The following is a 25,094-nucleotide window of genomic DNA, read 5'->3' as shown; positions in this document are numbered from 1 at the left end:
GCCTGCAAGTGTTCAGAGCAAGATAAAGATGATTAAGACTACACTAAGAAATCTTCTGAGGTAGTGTGAATAAAATGTGCTGACACATACACACCATCTTGTCACTAGGAAAAAACAACCCCCACAAGAACTAGTGTTTATTTAAAGATGTCAGGGACAAAATATTTAGCATCCATCATAGGGCAAGTGATTCTCAGACTACTGCATCTGACAGGGATCACCATTAGCTCCTTAGAAAGTCTCCCACAATGTACCTGATGGTTTTGGGTACACAGAAGCACTGCATCTGGAAATTCCAAGAGTAAACTGTTTTTTAGCTTGTGTGGGAAGAAAATATTAAATATTGTATTTTCACTAGCAAAAACTGCCTTTTAGATAAACCACATGGCTTTAAAAGAATTATTCTTTGACAATGCACACAGGTATCCTGCATGAGAGAACATTTTTCACCCAAGGGGATAAGGGAAACTGAAAACTGTGACAACTACAATGCTTATGAAAGGTCAAAGCAAATAGAGATTACCCAAGACCAAGTTCTGATACTGCATTCAGATTTCCACTAAACCAAGGAAAAATCAGTGAACTATGGAGCATAAGCTGCCATATATAAACCTCCAGTTTTACTTTTCAAAAAAGTTTAAATTAAGTTTGGCTCTTTAACGGTGGCTTCCTAACTAAACTGGAAAACTATAATACCAGCAGTTATAAAAAAAAGCATGGGGGAATACATATGCTTGGTTCAAAATATTTAGATATATTGCCATACGTTGTACTACTTAACAGATTTGTATTTTTTTTTCTTTAGTTTACAGCTACAAAACATGAAGCAAGCATGAACCCATATTACTTGTTCAGGTCTTTGTGTTCTGTTAAACAGAATTTGCATATTTTGAAATCATTGTCTTATTTTTTAAAAAATATGACCATCAGTGTCAGGTCTTTATAATAAATGGGACCTCACAGGACTGAATCACATTTTAGATGCAAATTTTACATCAAACTGGTAATAAATACAAAAAGGAGGTAGTAAAAAATTATAGTGTGAATTTAATTTCCTTTACTGGACTTTTTCTACATTTAACTTTATCTATTGACAGTCCCTCTCTGATTCCTGATGCTTTTTATATGATACTGAATTATATTTATCCTTCCTATACATAAATTGAAGTCATAAGCCTCATTAACTCATATATACTTTTGCCAACATCCAGTACAAACTCCTAGGAATTTTAATGGCTTTTTAAAGAGAGATAGAAATCAAGCAGGTATGCTCCTATTTGATAAAGAGAATTTCAGAGCAATCAAATATTTAAGAGGTAAAATTACATAGCATAAATTATATAAGTGGCAAGACTGCAACTGGAATGTCATCAGAAGTTCCAAATATCTTAGTAACTTAAAAATTTAGAGAGTTACATGGTTTAACAAAAGCAATAAAGAAATTACAGAACACAGCTATGGCAGCTGAGTTTCTCCATCATACCCCACTTACCCCAGACTCCTATACTCATCAACCAGAAAAGCATTGCATGAGAACTTTCCCCATATTTTTGATTCAGCACAGATAAAGGCAAGCTCTCAAGGACCTCAGGTACAGTAACTTTAAAAATTCGACTTCTATGATCACAGGCTCAGCCTCAATATTCAATGGTAATTTATGGTAAAATATTTACTGTACTACTTATTTACCTATACATTTTGCCATTAATTTTATTTATGGTAAAATTCAGAAAACAGCTTAAGATTGTATTACATTAGATGAACAACCCAGCAAAAAAAAAGCTATATTAACAGACAGAACTTTTCTCCAGACCTAGCTCAACACACTGAAAACTGGGTGGTTATTTTTCTCCTTTAGAGCTTGTATTTTTAAATCTAGTTTTTAATGTAAACTATTTGTGACCATGAAATAGCTGCATTTGTAATTAAAGGACGCAGTCAAACAATTTTTTTTGATTATGGAGAAGGCAGTACTTTCCTGGACTTAATAGTATTTAAGCTTTTTCTTCCAGGTATCCAGTAGCCGGAACACTGGTTAGGGTTAATGGTCACATACATAGTGAAATACTGTGAAACCAAGGTTTAACCAAATGCAAATTAATCAGTTTTAGTATAAAACCCTGATAAATTGGGACTTGATAAGAACTGCATGACTTCCTTAACGTTTTGTGCTGTAGTAATATTTGCTGTTAAAAAAATCCCACACTGCTTAAGTAGGCAAGAGGATTAGGATTTGATGACAAGACCTTGTTTTCAAATGGCTGGCATTTTATACACCATGCAAATATTTAAGGATTGTAAATAATTTTAAATGCCTAAAGGCACTCTCATTCTACAGTAAGTAGAAAGACTATGAACCCATTTCAGCGTAGTCTAACTCTGTTATGATCAGGTTCTGCCATGCTACTCATTTTGGGATCCATCATGCAAACAAGCCTTAAATAATTCATGACAGAAGTGTGATTACAGTCTTGCTTCTCTATATTCCACAGGAAGAAAAAGAAGTTACTTGTCCCTCTAAAGGGAAAAGACATGTACACTCAAAGTGTTATATTATGTTTCAAGATCTTGTAAGTGTCCCAGACAGGACAGTCATTGTGAGGTTGGATGTCAAATTAATACACAGTAAAATAATGTTCAGTGGTCTTGAATTTAATAGCAAAAAAAAAAAACACCAAAAAACCAAACCAAACCAAAAAAACAGGAGAGAAAAACTTCCACTATATACTTTCTGCTAAAAAGGGAATTAAGGCTCACCTAGAAAACAACCTCTGAAAGTAAATTTATGGATTTTTTAATTATCAATACTAGCCCTATTAGTATGCACAGCACACACCTGCAGAAGCTGTGTTTCCCAGTTACCTAACCAAATGGCTCAAGCTACCCCATCACTGACCTACTTTAACAAAAATAACAAAAAACAAAACCACGCACAGAGCAAAACTTGTATTTGTATTGCAACATCTAATATTAGAAGCTTGCCACAGTTAGTTGGATACGACAGCTTGCACCTACTCTAATTTGAATTTTGCCAAACTATCAATATTTTCTTCACGCTATCTTTCTGAACTACACAGTATTCATGATCTGTGCTATTTCTACCAGAAATGTCTTCAGCACTATTCCTTCAAAAACCCACTTCTCAAAGTACAAATCAGCTCACAAGTAACATCCTTCTGAGCCTTATCATAAAGCTGACCCAGAAAAACAGATGCCTCACATCTGCAGTGAAAGTCAACCTGCTACCCTTTCCCCATGCAGTGCAGTGTTTCACTGTGCTGAGATCTACAATCTGCTACTTATGAATACAACATAATCTATAGTGTATCACTAGGGGAAAAAAAAATAAATATCCCTGATACAAATGATACTACATCATTTATCCCTGTTACACATGTGAACATATTACGTGCCACACATACCCTCCTGCTCTACACACACTCCCAATATCCAGTATCATACCGACTCTTTTCCAGAAACTAAGAATCCTACTGAATCATCCTGCACATCTCATAACAATACACTCAGAGGCAGGACAGACTCATAACACCACATCATCCAAGGAAGAGAGAACGTGTATACAAATAAACATGGCATAACAAGTGGCACAGTCAGGTTTTTAAAGTGCAGGGGAAATTTGCAGTCAAAACGTCTCTTTTGCTACTACAATCAAAGACCAGGGTAAGTTCAATTGCAATATACAGTAATGAAAAAAACTTTTTTGCAACAGAACACAGAAAATCACATGTAATACTCTGGAGGAACTCTCTTGCCACACTGGTAAATTATCGCAAATCTCCCCTTACGGCACTACCCTGGAATCAGGCCAAAGTAATTTACTGCTGGCAAAGCTTTACCCTGCCCTAAAACCTTGGTCTGACATTTAAACTCCTCAAAAGCAACTATGCATCAACAAATCACTCCTTTCCCAGTCACACACGAAAATACTTTTCATTCTTTGAAATGGAAAGTCACTCCTATTAGTCCATACAGGGCATAAAGGTCAAGAAGCTACTATCATATTTTTAAAAAAACACCACTCTTCTGGATTTCAGTGGGAATTGAGCAAATGGAATAATAACAGTACATGCAGTTAAGATATCAAGTATCTCTATCAACTGCATTTTTCAGAAAGCTCATCACGAAGCAGATTTATTAAAGTGTATCAGACAGCACCACAAATACTGGTCTCCAGGCTCTACTGGGAGATAAATGATCCAAAAGATGATGAATGATTTTATTTTACAGCACTGGTGCAAAAAAACTTTGGGACAGGTGAAGCACTGTAAACCCTCACTTAGGCAGTGCAATGCAAGTTTTCTATGACTGGATTGTTCCAACTTCTATCTACTTATACCATAAGTAAGTATCTGTGATATTGCCTCTGTACTGGACAGGAAAACAGTAAAATATGGAGTTGAAAAAAAAAAGGTACAGAAGAGAAAGCAGTAGTGCATCTGTTACTAGTCAAATGACTTTTTCTTTCTGGTTTCCATAGAAATTCACTTGACTTTGGTTTCAAGAACAATGAAATATTAAGGCTTGGGATGACAACTAGTTGAATAAAATGGGATTTTATCCAGACACATGAAACCTATGTAGTGCAAGTAACTCTGAAAATATATTCACTAAAACACACATGAGCCAACTATTAGTTAAAACGCAACATACACCCAAATGTTGTGTTCTTTGCAGCCTCAAAAATTAAGGTTATTATCTGAGATATTTCCAAAACCCATCTACAGTACTGAATAGGGATATTGTAATTGCTATGTAATGTCAAGTATGGGAAGACAAAAACCAAATTTTAATTTTTATGAGAAAATGTGGGGTTTTACTGTTTACAAGGTTCTAGGGATATGTCACTATTCTTTCATAACAAGCAAGCAAATCCCAGAGCGACTGATAATGTATTTTATTTCAGAATTTATTGGTACAGATCTATAAGACTAAAACAAAATAGCTTTTAACTACTGCAAAATATTCTAGCGAAAAATAGATATTACATTATATTTCAGGTTTAATACTCCAGATTTTGATCTTTAAGCTAATTTTGCTCCAAGGAAATCAAACACTCCGAAACAATGCATGCAGAGAAAAATGCACTGATAAATTGACAAATTCAGTAAAGTGTAATCTACAGCTATTTACTCTTACCATTTAAGGAAGACTAACGAAAGCTATATATACCTATTTTTGAGAATACTAAATAATACGATATCAATGTAAACTTCCAAAGTTGCAGATTCTAGTCAGCAGTGTGGAGAAAATTTACTTCACAACCCAATAGTTTTTAATTGGTAAAACTTTTGATTCACATAAACATAAGCTCATTTTTTTCTCTGTATTACATCCTTCTGTGTGCCGTCCACCTTCCACAGTTTGCATCTCTGCCCTCACTACCATAATTGTATGTGTAAATAATTTTATGAAGAGTTTCCCTAAGCTCAGAAGTATTATTCATAGATATGAAATCAAGCAGGAATACACACACACAGACACACATTTCCAAAATATAAACATACTGGAAGTTCCAGAACATGATTTTCATTGTACTGGTTATTGGTATGGCTGTTATTTAATAGAAATCATATGAAAGAACATAGCTCCGTTTAGCAACATTCTTTCTGTAACAACTGACAGTTGTGGATCTGAAGCCAAATACAACTGTTATGTTGTCGAATTTAGCTTTAAAAAAAAAAAAAAGGAAGAGAATATTCTTTTACTGAGATCAGTTGCTTTACTGCAGATAAAGAATACCATATACCCAAAATGCTAATCTCTGTCTAAAGGTATTAAAAGATGAAATAATCCATCTTTTACAAAGTAATTGGTTCTACTGTTTCCTTGTGCTTACTCTTAAAATACTGGTTTATAGTTCACACATGAATTTGTATGGTTTTATTTGTTCCAGTGTTTGATTCTTATGCTATCCTTTATGTTTTACCATTCACATACTTTAATAGTAGTGATTTTTTTATCCAATAAATAATGAAGGTGTTGAGTAGTACTGAATCCAGTGCTGCTGCCTGAAAAATGCTGGCAGGACAATCGTTATTTAATGATGGTTCTCTATTGGCGGGTAACACCACAGAAGATCTATCAGTCAGCCTGTGTAAATTTGAAATCTGTGCAATTAACTGCTATCCCAAGGCATTGTTCTTATTGTAAACTCATAGAATACTATACAAGATGTTCCATATACGTCTGTACTGCTACCTCTATAAAAGAAAGGTATCAGTCCCTCAAAAGACTAAAAAAAAGTTTTATGAAGGTGAGTTCTGTGAGAAAAAACCTGACTGGTATTAATTATCCTCCTTCTAAGTCTTGTTTAAATCAATTATCAATACTTTATCTGTGGTTATTATCAAAATTAATGAATTTACAGTTACACAGGTCATTGCAATTCTTTTGGCTTCTAGAACACCTGTAGTCTTCATTGTTCAGTGCTGTAACTCAGCCTACAGTTCAGGTTTGGTACTCTGGGCTCCATTGCCTTATGTGATCTAGAGACCCTGCAAAACAATTACTTCATCTTTCCTCTTCTTCAGTTCCTGCATAGGATGCCATAGCTGTCTAATAACTTTCAATTACAGATTTTGTGCAAACTTAAAAACTTCATGTTTATGTAGTATGACTGATCAAATTAACCATATAGGTTTCCCTAATTTTTAAGACATCCTATTAGTCTGAAAATACTAGTCAGGAGGTGAAAACTAAACCAAAATTCAGCTACTGACTTTCTGACTGGATTTTTTTTAGAGTAACATTAATCTGAGATTGTCATTTTAAGAGGCAAATCACCAAAATGCCACATTCTCAAACAGTTAACACTGAACAAGATCCAAAGTTCCTACTGTCTCTTTCCTCCTGTATGTCCTTAAAAGAACTACAATTAAAAAAACAACACAAAACAAAATAAAAAAAATCAAAACCACCAAAACCCAACCCCAGAAACAACGAACCACAAAATCACCACCACCCAACCCCCCCCCCTTAGATCCCAGTTGTTAATTTGCACTAACCATTTCCCAATTTTATGCAAGAAAACTTACCTTACCACCAGTTTTCATAGAATCATAGTTCACTAGAATATAACAAATAAGAAGGACTATTCGGAATGGGCATTCAAATATGCATTTGGAGTAAATCTCACAGACACACAAACAAAGAATCACTGGATCCTTCTGGATCTTTTCCAGAAGGAGATTTCTACTTTCAAAAGATACATAAAGTACCAGCACAGAAAATTAGTAGATACTTATTACCTAAAAACATATGCCAAGTTACTACCAACAGAGATAAGATGCACATGCATTGAAGCATATCTTATGTACCTAACATTCTCAAGACTACACAAAGAATGATTAATGTGTATGTAACTTCTCTACAATAAATAACCCTTTCACTTCAGGCCTTCAGCCTGAATAGCCAACACATTTTACTGTTTGCCCCAACTGCAAAATATTTATGAAAAGAGTAAATGTATCCATTAAAAAATATGTCGCAGAACAGCTGAGTGAATACTCAAATTCTAAACTCTGAGTAAAGATACTAGAGAATCAAACCTCAATCTGTCCAAATTGGCTACAAAGGTCAAATTTGGTCAGACCTTAACGTCCAGAAGCTATAACCACTCATGTTATCAAATATCTAATTTACAAATGTACTGGGTCCCCAAGCCTCCCCCTGACTATTGATATGTCAGTATTGTTGAGATGCAGCACACAGAGGAGCCAAAGTTCAGAGCTTTTCCTACACCATCAGTCTAGAAGCTCGCGTTTCACAGTTGACACGGCTTCCTCGAATGCAGAGCTGCTGGTGCTGGTGCCAGAACGTTCCTTAATTGCTTAGCCCATTTTATTAATTTTCCTAAGTCTGAGGGAAAAGACCTCCAGACCTCCTCAACCTTAAAGCCACAAACCTCTCAGTGCCTAACAACAGCTTTCTGAATCTAAGTATCTATCCAAGCCTAACATCTTAACAGAAACATAAAAGGAAAGATATTACAGTGATGTATTTAAGAAGGAGGCAAAAGATGTTACATAAGTGCTTTACATAGACTTATAAGTAAAATCTCTTCCATTTTCTGGTGATTATTTTGATCATATTTGGCAAGTGTCAGAGTACAACTATGTGATAAGTAGCCAAATATTTAAAAATCACATCTTTGCAAATATATTACACTGCATTTAGTAGTTACTCATAAAATTTGTGTACTAGGCAATGTTTGACCTATAAACGTAAAGAAACATGCTAAGAGCCTTGTGCATACCTGTTACACTGTGATATACTTACACTACAACATACTTCACCCTGTATGAACTGAAATACAGTGAAAGAATTAAATATATATCTGCCTGCCTATTTTTATTCTGAGAAAATATTGTATTTTTATCTGTCACCTGTATTCTGACTGTGGAATAATAGTGGCTGAAAAAAATACTACAACAGACTTATGGCCATATAATTTCTTCTATGAATTAGCATAAGCAAATGTCCTTTAGAGATGCTGCAGTGAACACTCTCCCATAAAGACTCCATATTCACCTACTGCTGGTTTACTGAGTACGAAAGCATTAGTGAAAAAATATCAAATTCTCCTACCTAAAACTATGCCTAGTATATGCTCCTTCTTACCATTCAGTTCACACCTTTGATTTGGCCTTCTAAGATATATGGCTTACATCTTCAGAAGTGCTGAGTGACCATCAGTTACACTGATGTTCTTGAGGTACAGTAGATTGTCTCATGAATAGTACTTTGAAAAGTTATGAAAACTGAATAAATCTGAGGGAGACATATTATTCTCTGAGAAGTTTATTTACAAATACATGATATTTCAAAAGTCACAAGAGAGATTAGAATGACTTTTTCTTGTATGAGAAATAATTTTTTAAAGAAATAGTAAAATATTCATTATACAGCTACAGCTTCAATCCTGGACCTTTAAAGGGAAAAACTTCAAACAAACAACAAAAAACTCCCAACAACAAACCAAAATCAAAACCAACCAAAGAAAAAAACGCACCACCACCATCACAAAAAAAAAAATCCAACTAAAAACCCCAACCAAACTAAAAACCATCCCACCCCAAATAAAACCAACAAAATCCACCCAAACAAACAAAAAAACTCAAACAACAAACTGCACAAAGAAAGTGATGACCCAAAGCTGGAACTAAAGATGAAACTTTACTTAAATGGAAGTAAATGTAAGAAACTACTCACATATTTTTCTTAAACTGTATTTTTCCAAACCAATCTCCATGCTACTAAGACATAAGTAGCAATGGAACATTTGTAATAAAATATTCTGTTTCTCTAAGTATCTGCATGTTGACACAATACAGAAATACTAATAATTATCACCCACTATACTAACATTTGCCACTTTGTTGAATGGCATTGGACAACATACCTAGTTTCAAATTTTAGTACTTTAATATCTCTGAAAGCATTATTTGGATGGCTTGTTAAAAACTGTGCTCAAAAATAGCAATGCAGATGAGTTCTAGAGCTGGAAATTTCACTTCAAGTGCTTCATTTTACCATATTTGAGTGCAGCCTGATTGACTTCTCAGAACACTGAAAAATAAGTTAAAATATGAGCCAATCAGGCTGAACTAAAAGCACCGATTAAAAAACCCCAAACCCCAACCTTTCTAATGCAGCATTCAATATATATAGAGAGACTGGAGTGGAGAGAAACAGTAATAGTGTACATTAAGAAGGCTAATGTTTTCCATTTAAAGAAATTAAAAAAAAAATTATGTCCGGAATTATTTTCAGCTTGGTTCCAACACAGTATATAGAATCACAGAATCACAGAATAGTTAGGGTTGGAAAGGACCTTAAGATCATCAAGTTCCAACCCCCCTGCCATGGGCAGGGACACCTCACACTAAACCATATCACTCAAGGCCTCGTCCAACCTGGTTTTGCAGTGATGGAGCATTCACAACCTCCCTGGGCAACCTATTCCAGTGCCTCACCACCCTAACAGGAAACTAAAACTGAGTAAAAAGAAAACCCCAAAACAACAAGCTACCACCATCAACAACCCCCCACCTTTCTCATTCATCTGCATAGCAAACCTGAAAGCAATAGTACCTCAGCATTTCTCAGCCAAGTCAAGGTTTTTATCACTAGGCAGTGACAATTTTTTTTTTTTTTTTAAGTAAAACTGAGTAATCTGAATTCAAGCATTTGACCTAATACCACTTCCTGTCGGGAAGGTGCTGTGGCACAAGCTGCAAAATATTTGGAGACAGCTACATGACTAAAGAAGGAAATAATTTATATAAATGAAGCAAATGTGATCCTAAAACATTAGGAAGCTCATCCAATCAAAAAAAAGAAGTTGAATTCTATATTAACCAACTTAAATCTGGGATGTTGGATATATGCACGCTGCTTTCAGGTCAATAACAGATCTGATGCAGAAAATAGTTTGCAAACCATTCCAAACAACAAATGAACTTGAGAAAATAAGGGCCAGAAAAAAAATACATGAACAGAAAAGATTTAGTTAAGGAAATTTCATTCAACATCAATAAACCATTTAAAGAATGAAACATTTTGCAAAATTTTCAACATTATAACTGAACGTGAAATACACCATAGTGTAAACATTAATGCATAGTACATTAACAACTTGCACTATGCAATTTAAACTGATTCCAACTGCTATTTCTGAAGCACTTTTAAGATTAACAAGTAAACTTAATGCCCAATGTTTTAAGAGTGCCCAAATGTAGAATAAAAGACTAAGAATTCATACCTCTTTAGTCATTTGCCATGAGATCTGGATTAAATTCTCTCTTTTTCTTCATCTGTGACTTTGTCAAGTCCTATTCACCTCCCCATACTTCACTCCATTGTTAGTAAAAAAGGGATAATTTTTGTTTTTCCTTACTGCTAGTCTATCTTGTCTCTTTCTATATAATTTTCAAAAGAACAAAGGCCAATCAGGGAACCTTCTTTAACTGAAAGCCAGTTAAGTTGAACACCTTTCTTTACCTGTATCTTTGAAAATCTCCTTCATGTTAGTACTGCTGTATGATCATACTCAGAATTTGTACTAATTTGAAACTATTATAACATCATCAATACTAAATTATTATGTTTGTCTTAAAAGTAAATACTTTGATGAAGGAGACCAAGATAGCCTTAAAATGTTAATACATGACGCCAAAGCAATGATCCAGAGGATGCTCTGGCTAATTAACAAGCTCTACTCTCAGACTTGGAATGATAATAATGACAAGGATTTAATGAAATTCTAAAAGACCCTTATTGGGCTTGTGCTCCGTAGGAAATGGGGGGGTAAGAAACAAGATGTGCCTAAGAAAAAATTCATAAAGATCTCAGTTCGTACAGTTAGAAATACTGATACTTGCAAATATCTTATGGGTCAACACAAGTAATCATGCCGATGCAGTTGATGTAGGTAGTTCAATTCAAAGGAGGGATATCTGAGCTGGCATATCTCACAGAGGAGTGAGGGCCTGTCACTGCTCTGTTCAGCCAGAAAAACATGTCCCTGTTATTGCAAGAAAGCACTTGCTAATAGTTGCCATCAAGTCAGACGTAGTGCAATTCCTCCAGTACATAACAACATGGATGTGATGAACTACTCTACCATAGGTTTTCAGGATTTTCAGAAGAATCCTAGGATTTGTGTTCATGCTGTCTGAGATTCAGAGACTACTTAAATATTCCTGTGTTTTGCTTGGTAGTCCTTCAGAAAAATTACAATAATTGGAGGGTTTTTTACTCAACAACAGTGGTATTCAGTTAACTTACCTCAGTACTTAATTACCAGGAGCCTTTTAAATAAAATAAAATAAAGTTGTGCTTTTTTAAACCACATTATAAATAAACAAACAAACCAACAAAAAGAAAAAAAAAAAGCCTGCCAACTCTGCTGGAAAACCAGAGTTCAGTAGTGACATAACAACCTCAAATCTCTCATCTTTTACCCCACTTTTACACCGGTGTGGCTGCGTAAGTCCTCATATAATTCCTCTCAGTGTACATTAACTTACAGGAAATCAGAATAAGGACCAAAATATTTACACTAAAGCCCAAGGCAATGTGTTCTTCGCGGAGCACAAACACATTGTCCCAGTTAAAAGTCATCTATGAGCTCTCCTCCTTTCACATAGTGTAACAGCTCTCTTTTTAAAAGGTCATAGGTAGGCTTTAAGTTATCAGAATTTTTTGCCTTGAGCTACAGCATTACTATAAGCAGTGCTGCACAAGTATCCAATGCTAAATCTGCATGGCAGAATGCTGCATAGTAGTTGTGTCTGCTTTCATGGGGAAGTACAGGATGTCAGAAAGAAGAAATGATAAGCTATGATTATTTACCACTTTCTTTTAAAAGAGGGATTAAATACTAGAACATCAAGCTCAGGTGTCAGCAAGCGTACAATCTACTTCCAGAATAGGCTCCAGGGAGATGTTATAGCAGTCTTTCAGTACCTAAAGGGGACCTACAAGAAATCTGGAGAGGGGCCTTTTCCAATGGTGTGTAGTGACAAGACAAGGGGGAATAGCTTTAAGGTGAAAAAGGGAAGATTTAGACTAGGTATTAGGAAAAAAATTCTTCACTGTGAGGACGCTGAGATACTGTAACACCTTTTGGTTGAAGAGAAACTGTGGCTGCCCCATTTGCGGAAGTGTTCAAGGCCAGGTTAGAGGGCGCCTTGAGCAACATGGTCTAGTGGAAGGTGTCCCTGGCCTTGGCAGGGGGGTTGGAAATAGATGACTTTTAAGATCCCTTCCAAACTTCACCATTCCGTGATTCCATAAAACAAATGGATTTTTTTCATCATTCACAAGATAAGTAGCGTCACCTGTCTATCCAGGTTTTGATGAGCGGGACCAGATGCCTTCAGTACCTCTGTCACCACAAACATAATGCTCTTTCCATGGAGACTACAAGCCATAATTTTTACTGCTGACGGAGAAAACTCCATCATCCTTACAGGGAAATAAATTAGAAGTCAAGACCCAGTTCTTTTCTGTCTATACTGGTGTATCAGGAAAAACATACTTAAATCACTAGGGTTACAACATTTCATTTTTATAGAAATATAAGTGAAACTAGAACTCCATTCTTAATCTCTTCTCCATTATCAGAACAGTGAGATTGAAAAAAACCACAAATGCAAACACAAAGCCATTTTGCAGAATAAGTGAAATATGTCACAGCACTGTAAAACTAACATCTAGGGACTAACATTTTTTAAAAGATCTAAGGAGACTCAAAAGGAAAATGGAGATTTTCACATGAATGAGAATTAAGAAAAATGTTTTAAAAAAGAAATTCAGATAAAGAGAGAAGGCATTTGGAAGAGACATGCTGTTCCCAGATTAATTTAGCTTAGTTTATTGAAATGCATTTGGTTCCAGGTTCACTCACTAGTTAGCTGCTTTGGTTTACAAAGGTATATTCCAAATACCCTTTACTCTGAAGATGCATTATCCTCACTGGATAACCAGCCAGGATACCATTTTGCCCCATGCACCTCAATTGGTAAGGATTTAACAGATTTCAGTTGCTAGTCTGAGACATACCAATTAATGCTAAACACTGAATTTCATATTAAATTTAAGGAAGATGTGTCAATTTTCTGAAGCTGATATTCAGTGTTTAAAGTATGTAATTTTCTTTTGTGCATAATGATAACTTTTGTTCAATATGTAACAAATTTGTTGCAAAAAAGAATAAAGATCACTAGTGAACGAAAGATTAGTCTTTCACTGGGATGACTTCAGTAGATGAAAAATAATTTCCAAATGGTACTGTGATAGAAGCCAAGCAGAGATTATCTAAGAAAGTTGTAGAAGCTTGTAGACTGGAAGCTAAAACACATCAGAGAGACTTAGTTTTGCAGCACGATGAGGAACTGGATCACGTTACTGCTTGAAGTCCTTACAAGTTTTGGTTTTGTACCATCAAAGGTGCTTTACATAGTCATTAGTATGTACACTGTACATAATCACACTATTATGTGTAGAATCTGTAAAATAAAATTCTCATTGCCTTTATAGAAATAAGCCAAACAAAACCCAATAAACCAAACTACATTTTTGTATTTCATTTACAACAATGATACATTTATTGAAAGGGAAGAAAAGATTTTATGTGCTTTTTCCCCTCCAATTCCCCAGAGCCCCAAAGAAGTATCCACTGAAATATAATTGGTTCCAAAGCACCCTCGATTCTGAACATTCAGTTCCATCTTAGCCTTGCAAGCGACTGTTTTACAAGCTTGTTTGAAGATATTTTGAAATAAGTTTTATGATCCTTTTGTGGTGTTTGAAGTTAATTAAATATTTTGTGTGAAAATTGCAAATAATTATTGCTACTTGCTTTAAATAAAAATCTAATCATTACACGAAGCTTAACAGCAAACAAAATGCAAAGAATGACATACACCATGCAAGACAGGTTTCAAGTAATTATACAATAACATATCTAATCAGGGATCTATTCATGATAGAAAGTTCAGAAGTTAGCATCTCTCCTAAATATTAGAAGGCTCTTCAAAAAGATCCTAAACATTAAAGTCTTAAAATAGATGGCTACAAAACTGGTTCTGAAATCACCTTCAAAGCTCTGTAAAGAGACAAAGCTTTGAACTGTATGACCTTTTACCTGCCAAAAAAGCTATTTGCAGAAACTTCAGGAAAACCATTTCCTGCATTTTTTCTTTTCCTGACATCACAGATTATGAGCTGTAAATTTTTTCCCTAGTATATTCAGTGAAGTCACATTCTGTGTAAAGACAGGAGCAGTAACACTATGGGAATTATGATTCTTTGACTCATTAACTAAAAGGGCATCTCAACTACTTTACTGATTAAAACCTCATTAATAATTTAGAAAATACAGAGATTTTTTCACCCATATTTGATCGGCTTGAAATTGCTTCTGAAATTTCCTTCCAGTTTAAGAAGTGTCTTGATGACATCCATTCTTACCCCTATTTTGTAGTTTTTCAAACAGAACAAGACACCACCACTACAATCTTCTGATGGAGAACAGATGAACAGTGCATGAAAAACGAATGAACAGGGATTCCCTACAATAGTTTCAGTTAATGGTTGTGATTATTCAAGCTATGACAGCTTTAAATGCATATGAAATGTTTTTCCCCACTTCTTCCACAGCTCTGAATCAGTATATGCTATTCTCATTTTATTTTGCATGTTCATACATAGTTTAACCATCACAAACTTTTGGATCTGAAGAATTCATCAAAGGCTTTTACTAAGTTCTTGCCAAGAAAGATGCCTAAACACGAGTTTTCTAATTTTCTTCCCTCCTTTGGATGACTATCACAGAAGTGGTCAGGGGGGTTATATTGTTTGTTTGTTTGTGCTTTTTTTCTTCCCAAATTTAGGAATTTATTATATAGTTATGCCTATAGAATAGGCACAGAAATTCAAATAATAGTTTTAAAAGAATCCGGTTTATGTTTTCATGTAAAGGAAATGTAACTGCACCAACACTGAAATTAAAAGGACACTTTGGGTGACAAATTTACAAAGTTAAAAGTTAAAGACAACCCTGGGTAGTAAAAGACAGGCATGTTATCAAAACAAATCAATCACTAGAATTTTAAGGTGATTTCCAAACCATTCAAATTATAACTTTGCTAATTAAGTCTATTTTGACTATATATCCATCTAAGATAGAAGTGAATGATAAAAAAACAAACAAAGCCAGCTAATTATGAGTTCAGAAAGTCATGGCCGCTAAACTGACTCATGCATTGCAACAAATTTGCTGAGCATGTGTGATGACAACTTCAGGATATACAGGTGAATCTGAACACTAAAACACATGAGAATCCTCTAAGCATGCATGGCAAGGGTGCATGGTAGAAAAGAGCTTCCAACATGAAAATCCACTAGTATGAGCAGAATGACATGCTGTTTACTTCACCCATTTCCCAGTGGGACTCAGGTCAAGGCTTTCCAAAGCAGTTACTGTCTTCGTAGACTACAGATATAATTTTACTCTTTCTGGAAAAAAGAGCTTAAGAACAAAAAAAAAAAAAACCACCTTCCCATATTTCTACAAATCTAGTTTTCTGCCCAGTCCTCAATGATCTGTGTTTATGTAGAAAATTTTAAATATCTAAACCAGTTAATCTATCATCTTTCATAAGAACTAGAAGTTTATTTTTGAACTCTCCACATAGTATGAAAGGTTTTCTATCACTAAGAAAATGTCTTTCTATTAACATGAAAAAAGTTAGTTCTAAAGGGAAATAACTAGGGGCAGTAAGATGAAATTAAACAAACCAATATTTAGACAGAACTGAAGTCGATTTTTCTAATACGGTATGGATAAAGTCTCTGGAAGGAAAAAACCAATTCTATAATATACTACAGCTTATTACATTGGACAGTTTTAATTCAGTTGGACAATAGAAGCCTAGAACCACAATCCATTCTACAGCAGGTAAGGAATTACTTAAAACTCCCTTACTTCAGCACCACATTTAAAGATAGGAAAATGTCCAGATTTCTTCAATTTAATCTTCAATAGCTATCAAAGTTGACATTTACATTTCAAAACAACAACAAACCCCCTGAAAATATACATCATGTATGCTTTTAGCAGAAAAATTTAATATTTTAATTTCTTAATGATAGGGACGGACCTGGAGGCAAAAAGCTTGATTTACTAGAAACAAAGGACTTTCAGCAGATAATCAGTAATATTCATAGCATAAAACTAGTCCATTTGCATTCTCCCTTGCTAACAAGCTTTTTTTCCCTACGGTTAAAAGCAAGAGTATTTTCATAACATCAAAATGTATGAGTAGGTTTAAATGATTAACCACTGTCTAGATTGGTATTTATCTATTAAAATTGTTTAATTTAGAGGAAGAGTGAAAAAGTATTCAACAGTGGACAAAGCAATGTTTTGTCCAAATAAGTGCATTGTTAGCAGATGGAAAGGACCTGGTGTAACCTGAAAATCATATTCATCATTAAATGAAACTTTGCTTTTCACACTGGAGAAGTAGCATCTTAATGAATTACTGTCTATATTAACAGCACCCTTTTAACGTAGTTATGAATTCCTGAGACAAGTGTTCACAGCATAAATTTCTGATTCTCAAGAGGTTTATTTATTTTCAACACAAATATAAAAAATTACATCACCACTCCATTATAACACTAATGGCAGTTAACAGGTAAAGCCTGAAAATTCATGGGAAAGCTATAATCTTCTGTTACACGGCATACAACAAGCAACTCAATATTTTAATGTTCTTTTCTTCTTTACATCCTACTGATACATGATGCTTGTAGATCCATTCTTAAATACTGAAGGTAAAACAAAATAAATGAGTAACACATATAAGCTGGAAGAAAAGAATCAATGCTGACATTAATGTAAGATTATTTTTTTAAATCAAGAAATAATAGTAACAAGCATCTATAAAGAAGTTTATCTTCAATTCTACTTCAAAAAGAAAAAGTAATTTTCTGTTAATAATACCACCTTTAAATGTAAAGATGTTTTAAGCCTTTTACTCCATTAATAGAAATAAATAAAGCTAAATAGCATGGAACAATACTTGATACAGTTACTTTTAACACTCACTATTTGATAGCTTTAAATGCCTTTTTCCATAGGAGACAGGAGCAATAAGTTTTCTTGGGTCAGCAACAACAGCAGACCTGGAGTCTGATCAGTAGCGGTCATACAATTACTTAAAGGAAAACAGCAATGAATTTATGTTTCATAATAAGTTTTTTTACTTGTGAAATGTTAATTATAGAACAATTCATTAAAGGCTTTATTTACAGAGGATGAATGCTAGCAAACAAACAAGCCCAATTTACCAATGACACTCTGCCAACAAATAGTGACTCATTAACTGAGAAAATTAACAATCATTTTCCTTAGAAAAAAATAGTAGGCAAAAATATAATTTGGCATTATTTCCTTCTTATTAATGTGGACGCTAATTAGCATAGCTATATAAAAATGATTTGAATTAAATGTCAAGGTTTCAGAATTGTCTGAATTCTTCTTTGCTTAATTAATCCAAATATTTAAATTAGGTTCATCATGTAATTTGATGTTTCAACCAGAACCCACTGAATTCTACTCATAGGCACATAAAATTATTATTTGAATATGGCTTATGTAGCTTGCTTTTGAAACCTGCAACTAAAATAAAGATGTAATCTCTTTACATAAAATATCTTTAAGTCATGTTTTGTTAATTAGCCAAGCACTTATCCTGTGCTTTAACTGACCACCAGATCTCATGTAGTAGACAGCTCATTAGGCTTGTGATTTTTCTTTTTACTTACACGTCTAGAATATTAACAGAAACTATGTTTCATTTAAAAAAAAACTTCCTAGTTTTTTCATAGTTTCCAGAAATTAAGGAAATAAAGTGTTTTGGAAGCTGCACTGGTTAGTGACTGTCCAAAATTTTATTTTAGAAAAGCCGTATATTAATAGCACAGAAAGTAAATACTGTTGCATGCATCTGCCTATCTCAGTTTGTGATTTCTCCACATTTCTCTTTAAGCGATGGTCCTTGCAGCATTTGTGGAGTGCTACACATTTAGTGCGATTTTTACTTTTCTTTCAGAGGACAAACTGCAGGTTTTTTTTTTCCCCAGAATACTGACACTTAACCTTTTCAGGCTTTTGTAACAAGTATTAATTGTTACAAAACAACATTCTTCCTCTGTTCTACTGAGAAGTGCCCACAATTTTAGCACAACAATGAGCATTGAACCCAACTCTGTCCTCGGTGCAAATAGTGAGCAGATCTTAGTCTCCCCCTCCTCAAGAGTGTTACAACACTGGAAAAAAAGAATTCCAGCTGGTCTTTTTTATCATGATCTAAAAATGAGTGTATGGCTTTTATCATTGAATCCAAAGGTACAGTGCAGTATCTTCCATGTATCCATAAATTATGGAAAGTTTCTGTCTAACTAAACAAGACTGGTTATTTTCTCTTCTCATTTTTTATTTATTAGAAATTCTCATTTCACCTTCTTTTATTTTAGCAAACCTCATTTTAGAGAATTATTCTTACAAATTCAAATGATCCTTGTGTCTCACTAGACTTTAAGCACTTCTTTGCTACCTGCATCTGTTAACAAGAATCTCATGTGAATGGACTCACATTTTCTTCAAGATGAGATGAGCTCCAGAAAGTGACATCTTACCCTTGATAATAATTTTGAGGTAATCTGTAATTACACTGTTTTCTTGTCAGGTGCTGGAAGTAGAATCAATATTCTTTATAAGTAGATCCGTCTTCCAGAGAAAATCTCCTAGACACGTGGCAAATTGGGAGTACCCTTGGGAACAAAAAAAGATCTGTGCTTGGCTGTTCCATCACTGTCAATTCAGACGTATTCAGAAATCTAACCAGCATTTGGAAGCAGTAATTCCTTCAAATATTTTTAACGTCACAAACTGCATGACTGTTGCATTAATTACAAACAATATTATCCTACAAAAACCCCAACAAACTATACAGATTATCTCACACTCGCTTTGTCCTTTTTAGATGGGGCTTCAAACAGTAAACAATGGATGCAATCTCAACAACAAAGCCTTAGCCACTAAAGAATCAGAGAAGAAATGAAGAGTGTTTACTGAATAAAAAAAAGATGGAGTTCTAGTCATGTTTTACTGACTGTAAACTAATTAACTGGGGCAAGGCAGGACATCTAAGAGATGCTGTATCTATACTACCAGACAAGATGCATTTGCTATCACAACAAGAATTACAAAATATTACATCACATTCAAATGGAACACCTAAATAAAGCAGAAGTGAAAAAGAGATTTCCTTTGCTGTCTTTCCAAAATAGAGGGCCTGACTTCAACACTTGTACTAATGTGGCACTAATTAGAATAAAAGAATCAAATCTTAAAGAAAGTGATAAACAGATAATCATGAAAGTGTTTGCTGCACAGCTTCAGACAGCTTACAGTTTTCAGATCACTGCCATGAATCATAATGTGAAGTCAAAGAAACAAAACGAGAAAAAAAAAAAAAATTTCAAGGACCTAATGTAATAAATTTATTCCTTTAAATGGTAAATACCTTTTTTCATAAGGAAAGGACTGCAAATACTAATAGGTTAGGAAAGGATAGCAACCTATCAGAATAGTATTTTTGTTTTAAATACAGAACCTAATAATAAAATTTTAATTGACATAACCATAGCACCTGTAAACTCACCTATATGAAACACTATAGATATTTTTTCATGAATTAAACCCTGAAAATAAATGATTTTGCATTGCATTTGCCACAATACTTACAGAATAAACTACTTTCCAGATCCTTTCCATGATGAAATTACCACCTAATCACTGGACAGAAGTGGTTAAAACATTGCTTAGAAGCAATTTGACTGGTACCATTTTACTAAATTATTTGGACAACAACTGCCAAGCAAGATCAATCTTAAACTCCATTTGATTCAAGATGCTACTTTGAGCAGTGTTTAGTACTGAATGCTTAAGAGGTAAGTCAAAGAAACATCAGAAAACCTAATGAGTATTAGCTTGGAAAATCTATGTAAAAAATGTCTATAAAGCACACTTTATGAAAACAAAATTGAAACCCATTTTATGCACACCACTTCAAACTGTTATCTTTTAGTATGTACCTTAAATTATTTTCAATTTATTTTAAATATTAATAAATTCAGCAACCTCAGAAACTGCAATAAGGTAATTAAATTAGTTTAGACCAGCCTAACTAATTACAGAATATTCTGACTGTAGACTAGTTACAAAGGCTTAGCTGAGCACTGAACCTGACATAATTTAGATAGTATTTAGTATAGTAAGAGTAATACTCTCTCTGTGCATCATTTTACATCTGGTATACATACAGGTTTAAATGCAAATTGACAGAATAGAAAGATCAGATTAGGAAGAGAAAAATGTGCTTTGTGCTGAGGATTAAAAAATGTTACTTTAAAGCTGACAAAAGGTGAAAAAGCTGTAGGACATGCAAGTATGTAGAGACTTTGTTGAGCTGTTGAAATAAGTTATCCTTTCCAAACTCTTAATGCACCCTATAATTTTTTATACAAAATTCAATATGCTGATTAAGTAAAAATAGTTCGTATGTATTTGTGAGTTTAAAATGCTTAACAAGAACAAACTCCGCCTACAGTTATCTATACCCAATTGGCATCAAAGGGGTTAACCATGTAGTCTAATAAACAACATGTGAAAGACAATATTTTATTTCTAACCTCTGCTGCCAGTTGCTGAAGAGAAGGAGATGCAACAGGATGTAAAGTTGAGTTGCCTGTGACTGGATTATGGAGGCTAAGGTAAGCAACAACATTTCTTTGAAGAACTCTCTTAAAATCCTACAACAAAAGCAGAGCAATGGTTATTACTATGCATCATTATAATTAAGACTTGTTTTGTTCTTTCAGCTCCTTTTAGGGAAAAACTGAACCCTACGCTTTTGTACTCTGTTATTGCCTAAGTATTACGTAACTACTACTTCTTACAATATACTGTTAAGGACTTCAAAGGACATCTTAATGTTATTTCTCTATTATAGTGTAAGATAGAATTCCATTTCACACATCATCCTAACAGAACGCAAATATGCCTGGGAGGAATTAAAAATGACTACATGTGTAAGGCCAAAACTGAAAACATTACATACTGTGAAACAACATGATGACCTTTTAAACTTCTGCCAAACAGAAGACAAACTTCATAAGTAATCATTACTAACAGTTAAATGTACTCAGTTTTAGAGAACAAATTCAGATCTGCAGTGCATAACTTTCCCAGTGTTTTCATTTTAGTACTTTTTTAGACTACAAAAATAGCATTTACAAACTGTTTCAATTATTATCTTTTTAAAAAAGATTCTCTTTGCCTTCTCAGTAATGGGTTACTCTTTGCGTTAAGCATCTCTTTATATTGAACAGAAGGGGTGTAACGCAATTACATCTGATGTAAAGCTGACTTGAAGTGGAACTAAACAAATTTTGCTTCCAGCCTGGATCTTTTCAATTTGATTTTTTCACCCCTCTTGTTTTTGAAGAATAATCATGTTGGAAGTATGAAACTTCAATGAGAGCTAGCTGCTTCTCACGCATGCTAAAAAGCAATTAACTCTTCATTTTATCTACTGTTTTAATGCAGCAGCCATGAACCTCTCTGCTAGCTATTCCTTTAATTTATTAACTTGTGTCCACTGTATGATCAACAGCACTGATTTTCTTTCAGTAAGCAGGTTTCTATTCTGCTGAAAGAAAGAGCTCAAGGAATTGTCTGCGTCAGATTGTATCTAACTCCTTAGCACAAATATTTGGAAAGTGAATCAGCACAAGCCATGGAGATACTGCAATGCTTATGCAATTAATGCAAACCACAGTACAGTTCTCTCCATTAAGTGCGGTCTTGATTCAATTCTCCCCACACTATCATTATCTACTGCCACACTTTTAATTGATAAGCCTATCAATTAAAAGTTAGTAACTGTTGAATCCCCAAGAAGCAGAAAAAGCCCTCTAAGCTATTCCTGTGCCTAGGTATTTTTCTGAGGTTTCCCCTCTCTCTCCTCCAAACTTTGGCAATGCCCTTTATTACAGTCGTCTGCTGAATTAGGGAGGGGAACAGTTCCCAAAGGCTGTAAAAGCAACATGGACAGCTATAGAAACTTGCAGTCTCGTTATCACATGCTCCATTCCACAGGAACTGCCTCTACAGATTTTTTCACTGCATTTACTCTGGACTTCATGAAGGCACAGAGACAGACGTCACATGCTAGTTAATGAACCATAATTTCTATGCGGCAATTTTGTCATGTTTTTATGCTTTCAACAAAAGTGATCATTACTGCAATAAGTCTTTCTAAAGCTATTTTACCTCTGCCCATTCATATGAACCAATGTTCCCAAATAACGTTCCTCCCCATGAGCAGAAAACAATGGTCCGGTCAGGTCTCCAGCCTTTCTTAACCTTCAGTGTCAAGGCTTGTATAAATGCTGTGATGATAGCAGTGCTACTGGCCCATTCTTGTCCACTGTAAATATTCAAACTGTTGTGATGACTACCAATGATGATGTATCTATCTGAAATGTGAAAAAAGGGACAGACAGAGAATCTTATTTCTTCTGGATATTAGCATTAAAAGGATTTTTAGAAAGCCTAAAAGATTAACTGTATTAGTCTGTAATGTCATTAATACAACAAAATGCTGTCAAAAAAAAAAATATATGATCATATGCAAGACAATCATACACTATAAATAGATAAAACTGTGAATACTAGTTAAAAATATACTAGTAATTTTCCTAATTTAAACCCTGTGTCCTTGCCCTCATTGTTGCTTATTATTCTCCCTTCTTATAAATCTGACATATATCATTTTTACAGCCAGGACTTCTTCATATAAGAAAGTCCCAAGCTCACATTACAGTGTTACAAAAAAAATCACAAATGAATAAGCAGGAAACTCTATCTTCAATACATATTAGCATCCAAAAAAGAAAAGAAAAGGTGTGGTAGTACAATGAGAAACATAGAGAAAATACACAAAGTATTAGTACTCCCTCACCTGGAAGACAGTGTTCAGTGCTCACCACCCTATCTCAAAAAAGACATTGCAGAAACAGCAGTTGAGAAGCTGGTAACCAGAAGGGTTATATATCAGGACTTAGACTTCCATGTAAGGAGACACTGAAAAGACCTGGACTGCAGGTTTAGAGAGGAGACATGACAGAGGAATAGATATAATGAATGAAACAGAAACGGTAAGTCAGACCTAGCAACTTTGATGATACTGGAGGTAACTACTTTATAAAAAGAAAAGCAAGAAGTTTCAACCTGAAATAAAGAACATGCCTATGGTTATCCAGAAAACAAACTCACATTTTATTTTTTTTTTCAGAGAAATTAAATGAAAACTTCATCTCTTAAGGCATAATATATAATCCAAATACTACGTCACAAGTGTAAAGAACCTCATTTTGTTCCAAAAGGATTATGAGGTATGAAACAACATGAATGACTAGTGTGACTAAGGCGTGTCAAGAAGTCAAAGCAGAGTTATACTGAATGCCTTATTAAAATATTGGATCTTCTGTGCGAGATGAATTCAAAACTGAAGCCTCTTTGAAGGCCTGCTTCCTGGTTGTGTTCTAATATTTACTAAAGTCTCTTTCTGATCCAGATCTAGACTTATAAGGGAGTTCTTTCCATATTTCAGGACACCGATAAAGAACAGAAGAATAGTTATCAAGTGATGCCAGATGCACAAGAATCTCCAAGCGTCATTTGGGTTCCAAAAGTGCAAAAATTTTTAGTTTTCTTTCTTTATCCAAGGGGATTCATTCTTCACTGTTGTCAGCACACTGGAATGCAGCAACATATAGGTGGGAAAGGCCTGTGTTTTATATTTGCTTATAAAATTCAATATCTTCTCCCCATTTTTTTTTTGCAGTGACTGCTGCCTAGAAAGAATGTTAACTGAACACTTACGAACACTGATTATTAGACCACTCTCAGTCAAAATGAACTTCTACTTTTGTTTACCAAAATTCATGGAAATGTTGTTTTATAAGGCATAAAAATGCTTTATAAGCAGGGTATCTGTTATGTACAGATAAAACAGCATCTTCACTTAACTGCTTGGGCGGTGAATAGGCATGTAAATGAAAATTTCTTTCTAAAAGCAGAAATGCAAAATATAAATCTAAGTGTACATAGAATCATAGAAGAGTTAGGGTTGGAAAGGACCTTAAGATCATCTAGTTCCAACCCCCCTGCCATGGGCAGGAACACCTCCCACTAAACCATGTCACCCAAGGCTCGGTCCAACCTGGTCTTGAACACCACCAGGGATGGAGCATTCACAGCTCACCTGGGCAACCCATTCCAGTGCCTCTCCACCCTTACAGTAAAGAACTTCTCCCTTATATCAAAACTAAACTTCCCCTGTTTAAGTTTTAACCCGTTACCCCATGTCCTATCACTACAGTCCCTAATGAAGAGTCCCTCTCCAGCATCGTTATAGGCCCCCTTCAGA

At 34.6% G+C, this 25,094-nt stretch overlaps 1 protein-coding gene across 16 annotated transcripts in view; it reads right to left on the bottom strand.

Annotated features, from left to right (window-relative positions):
• The window catches only part of NAALADL2 (N-acetylated alpha-linked acidic dipeptidase like 2), a 489,547-nt gene that overhangs the window by 82,179 nt on the left and 382,274 nt on the right, over positions 1–25,094 (bottom strand). For all 16 annotated transcript variants that reach the window (XM_062603417.1, XM_062603427.1, XM_062603416.1 and 13 more), the window contains 2 exons: positions 22,934–23,139; positions 21,292–21,411 (listed from right to left, as the gene is read on the bottom strand). In XM_062603417.1, the coding sequence (XP_062459401.1) occupies positions 21,292–21,411; positions 22,934–23,139 (326 nt within the window). The remainder of the gene's footprint in view (positions 1–21,291; positions 21,412–22,933; positions 23,140–25,094) is intronic.

This window comes from Pezoporus occidentalis, unplaced genomic scaffold (assembly GCF_034315485.1).
Source record: "Pezoporus occidentalis ecotype Australia unplaced genomic scaffold, CSIRO_AGI_Poc_V1 ctg8, whole genome shotgun sequence".
Taxonomy (NCBI): Eukaryota; Metazoa; Chordata; class Aves; order Psittaciformes; family Psittacidae; genus Pezoporus; species Pezoporus occidentalis.
This window is presented reverse-complemented; position numbering and strand designations above follow the sequence as displayed.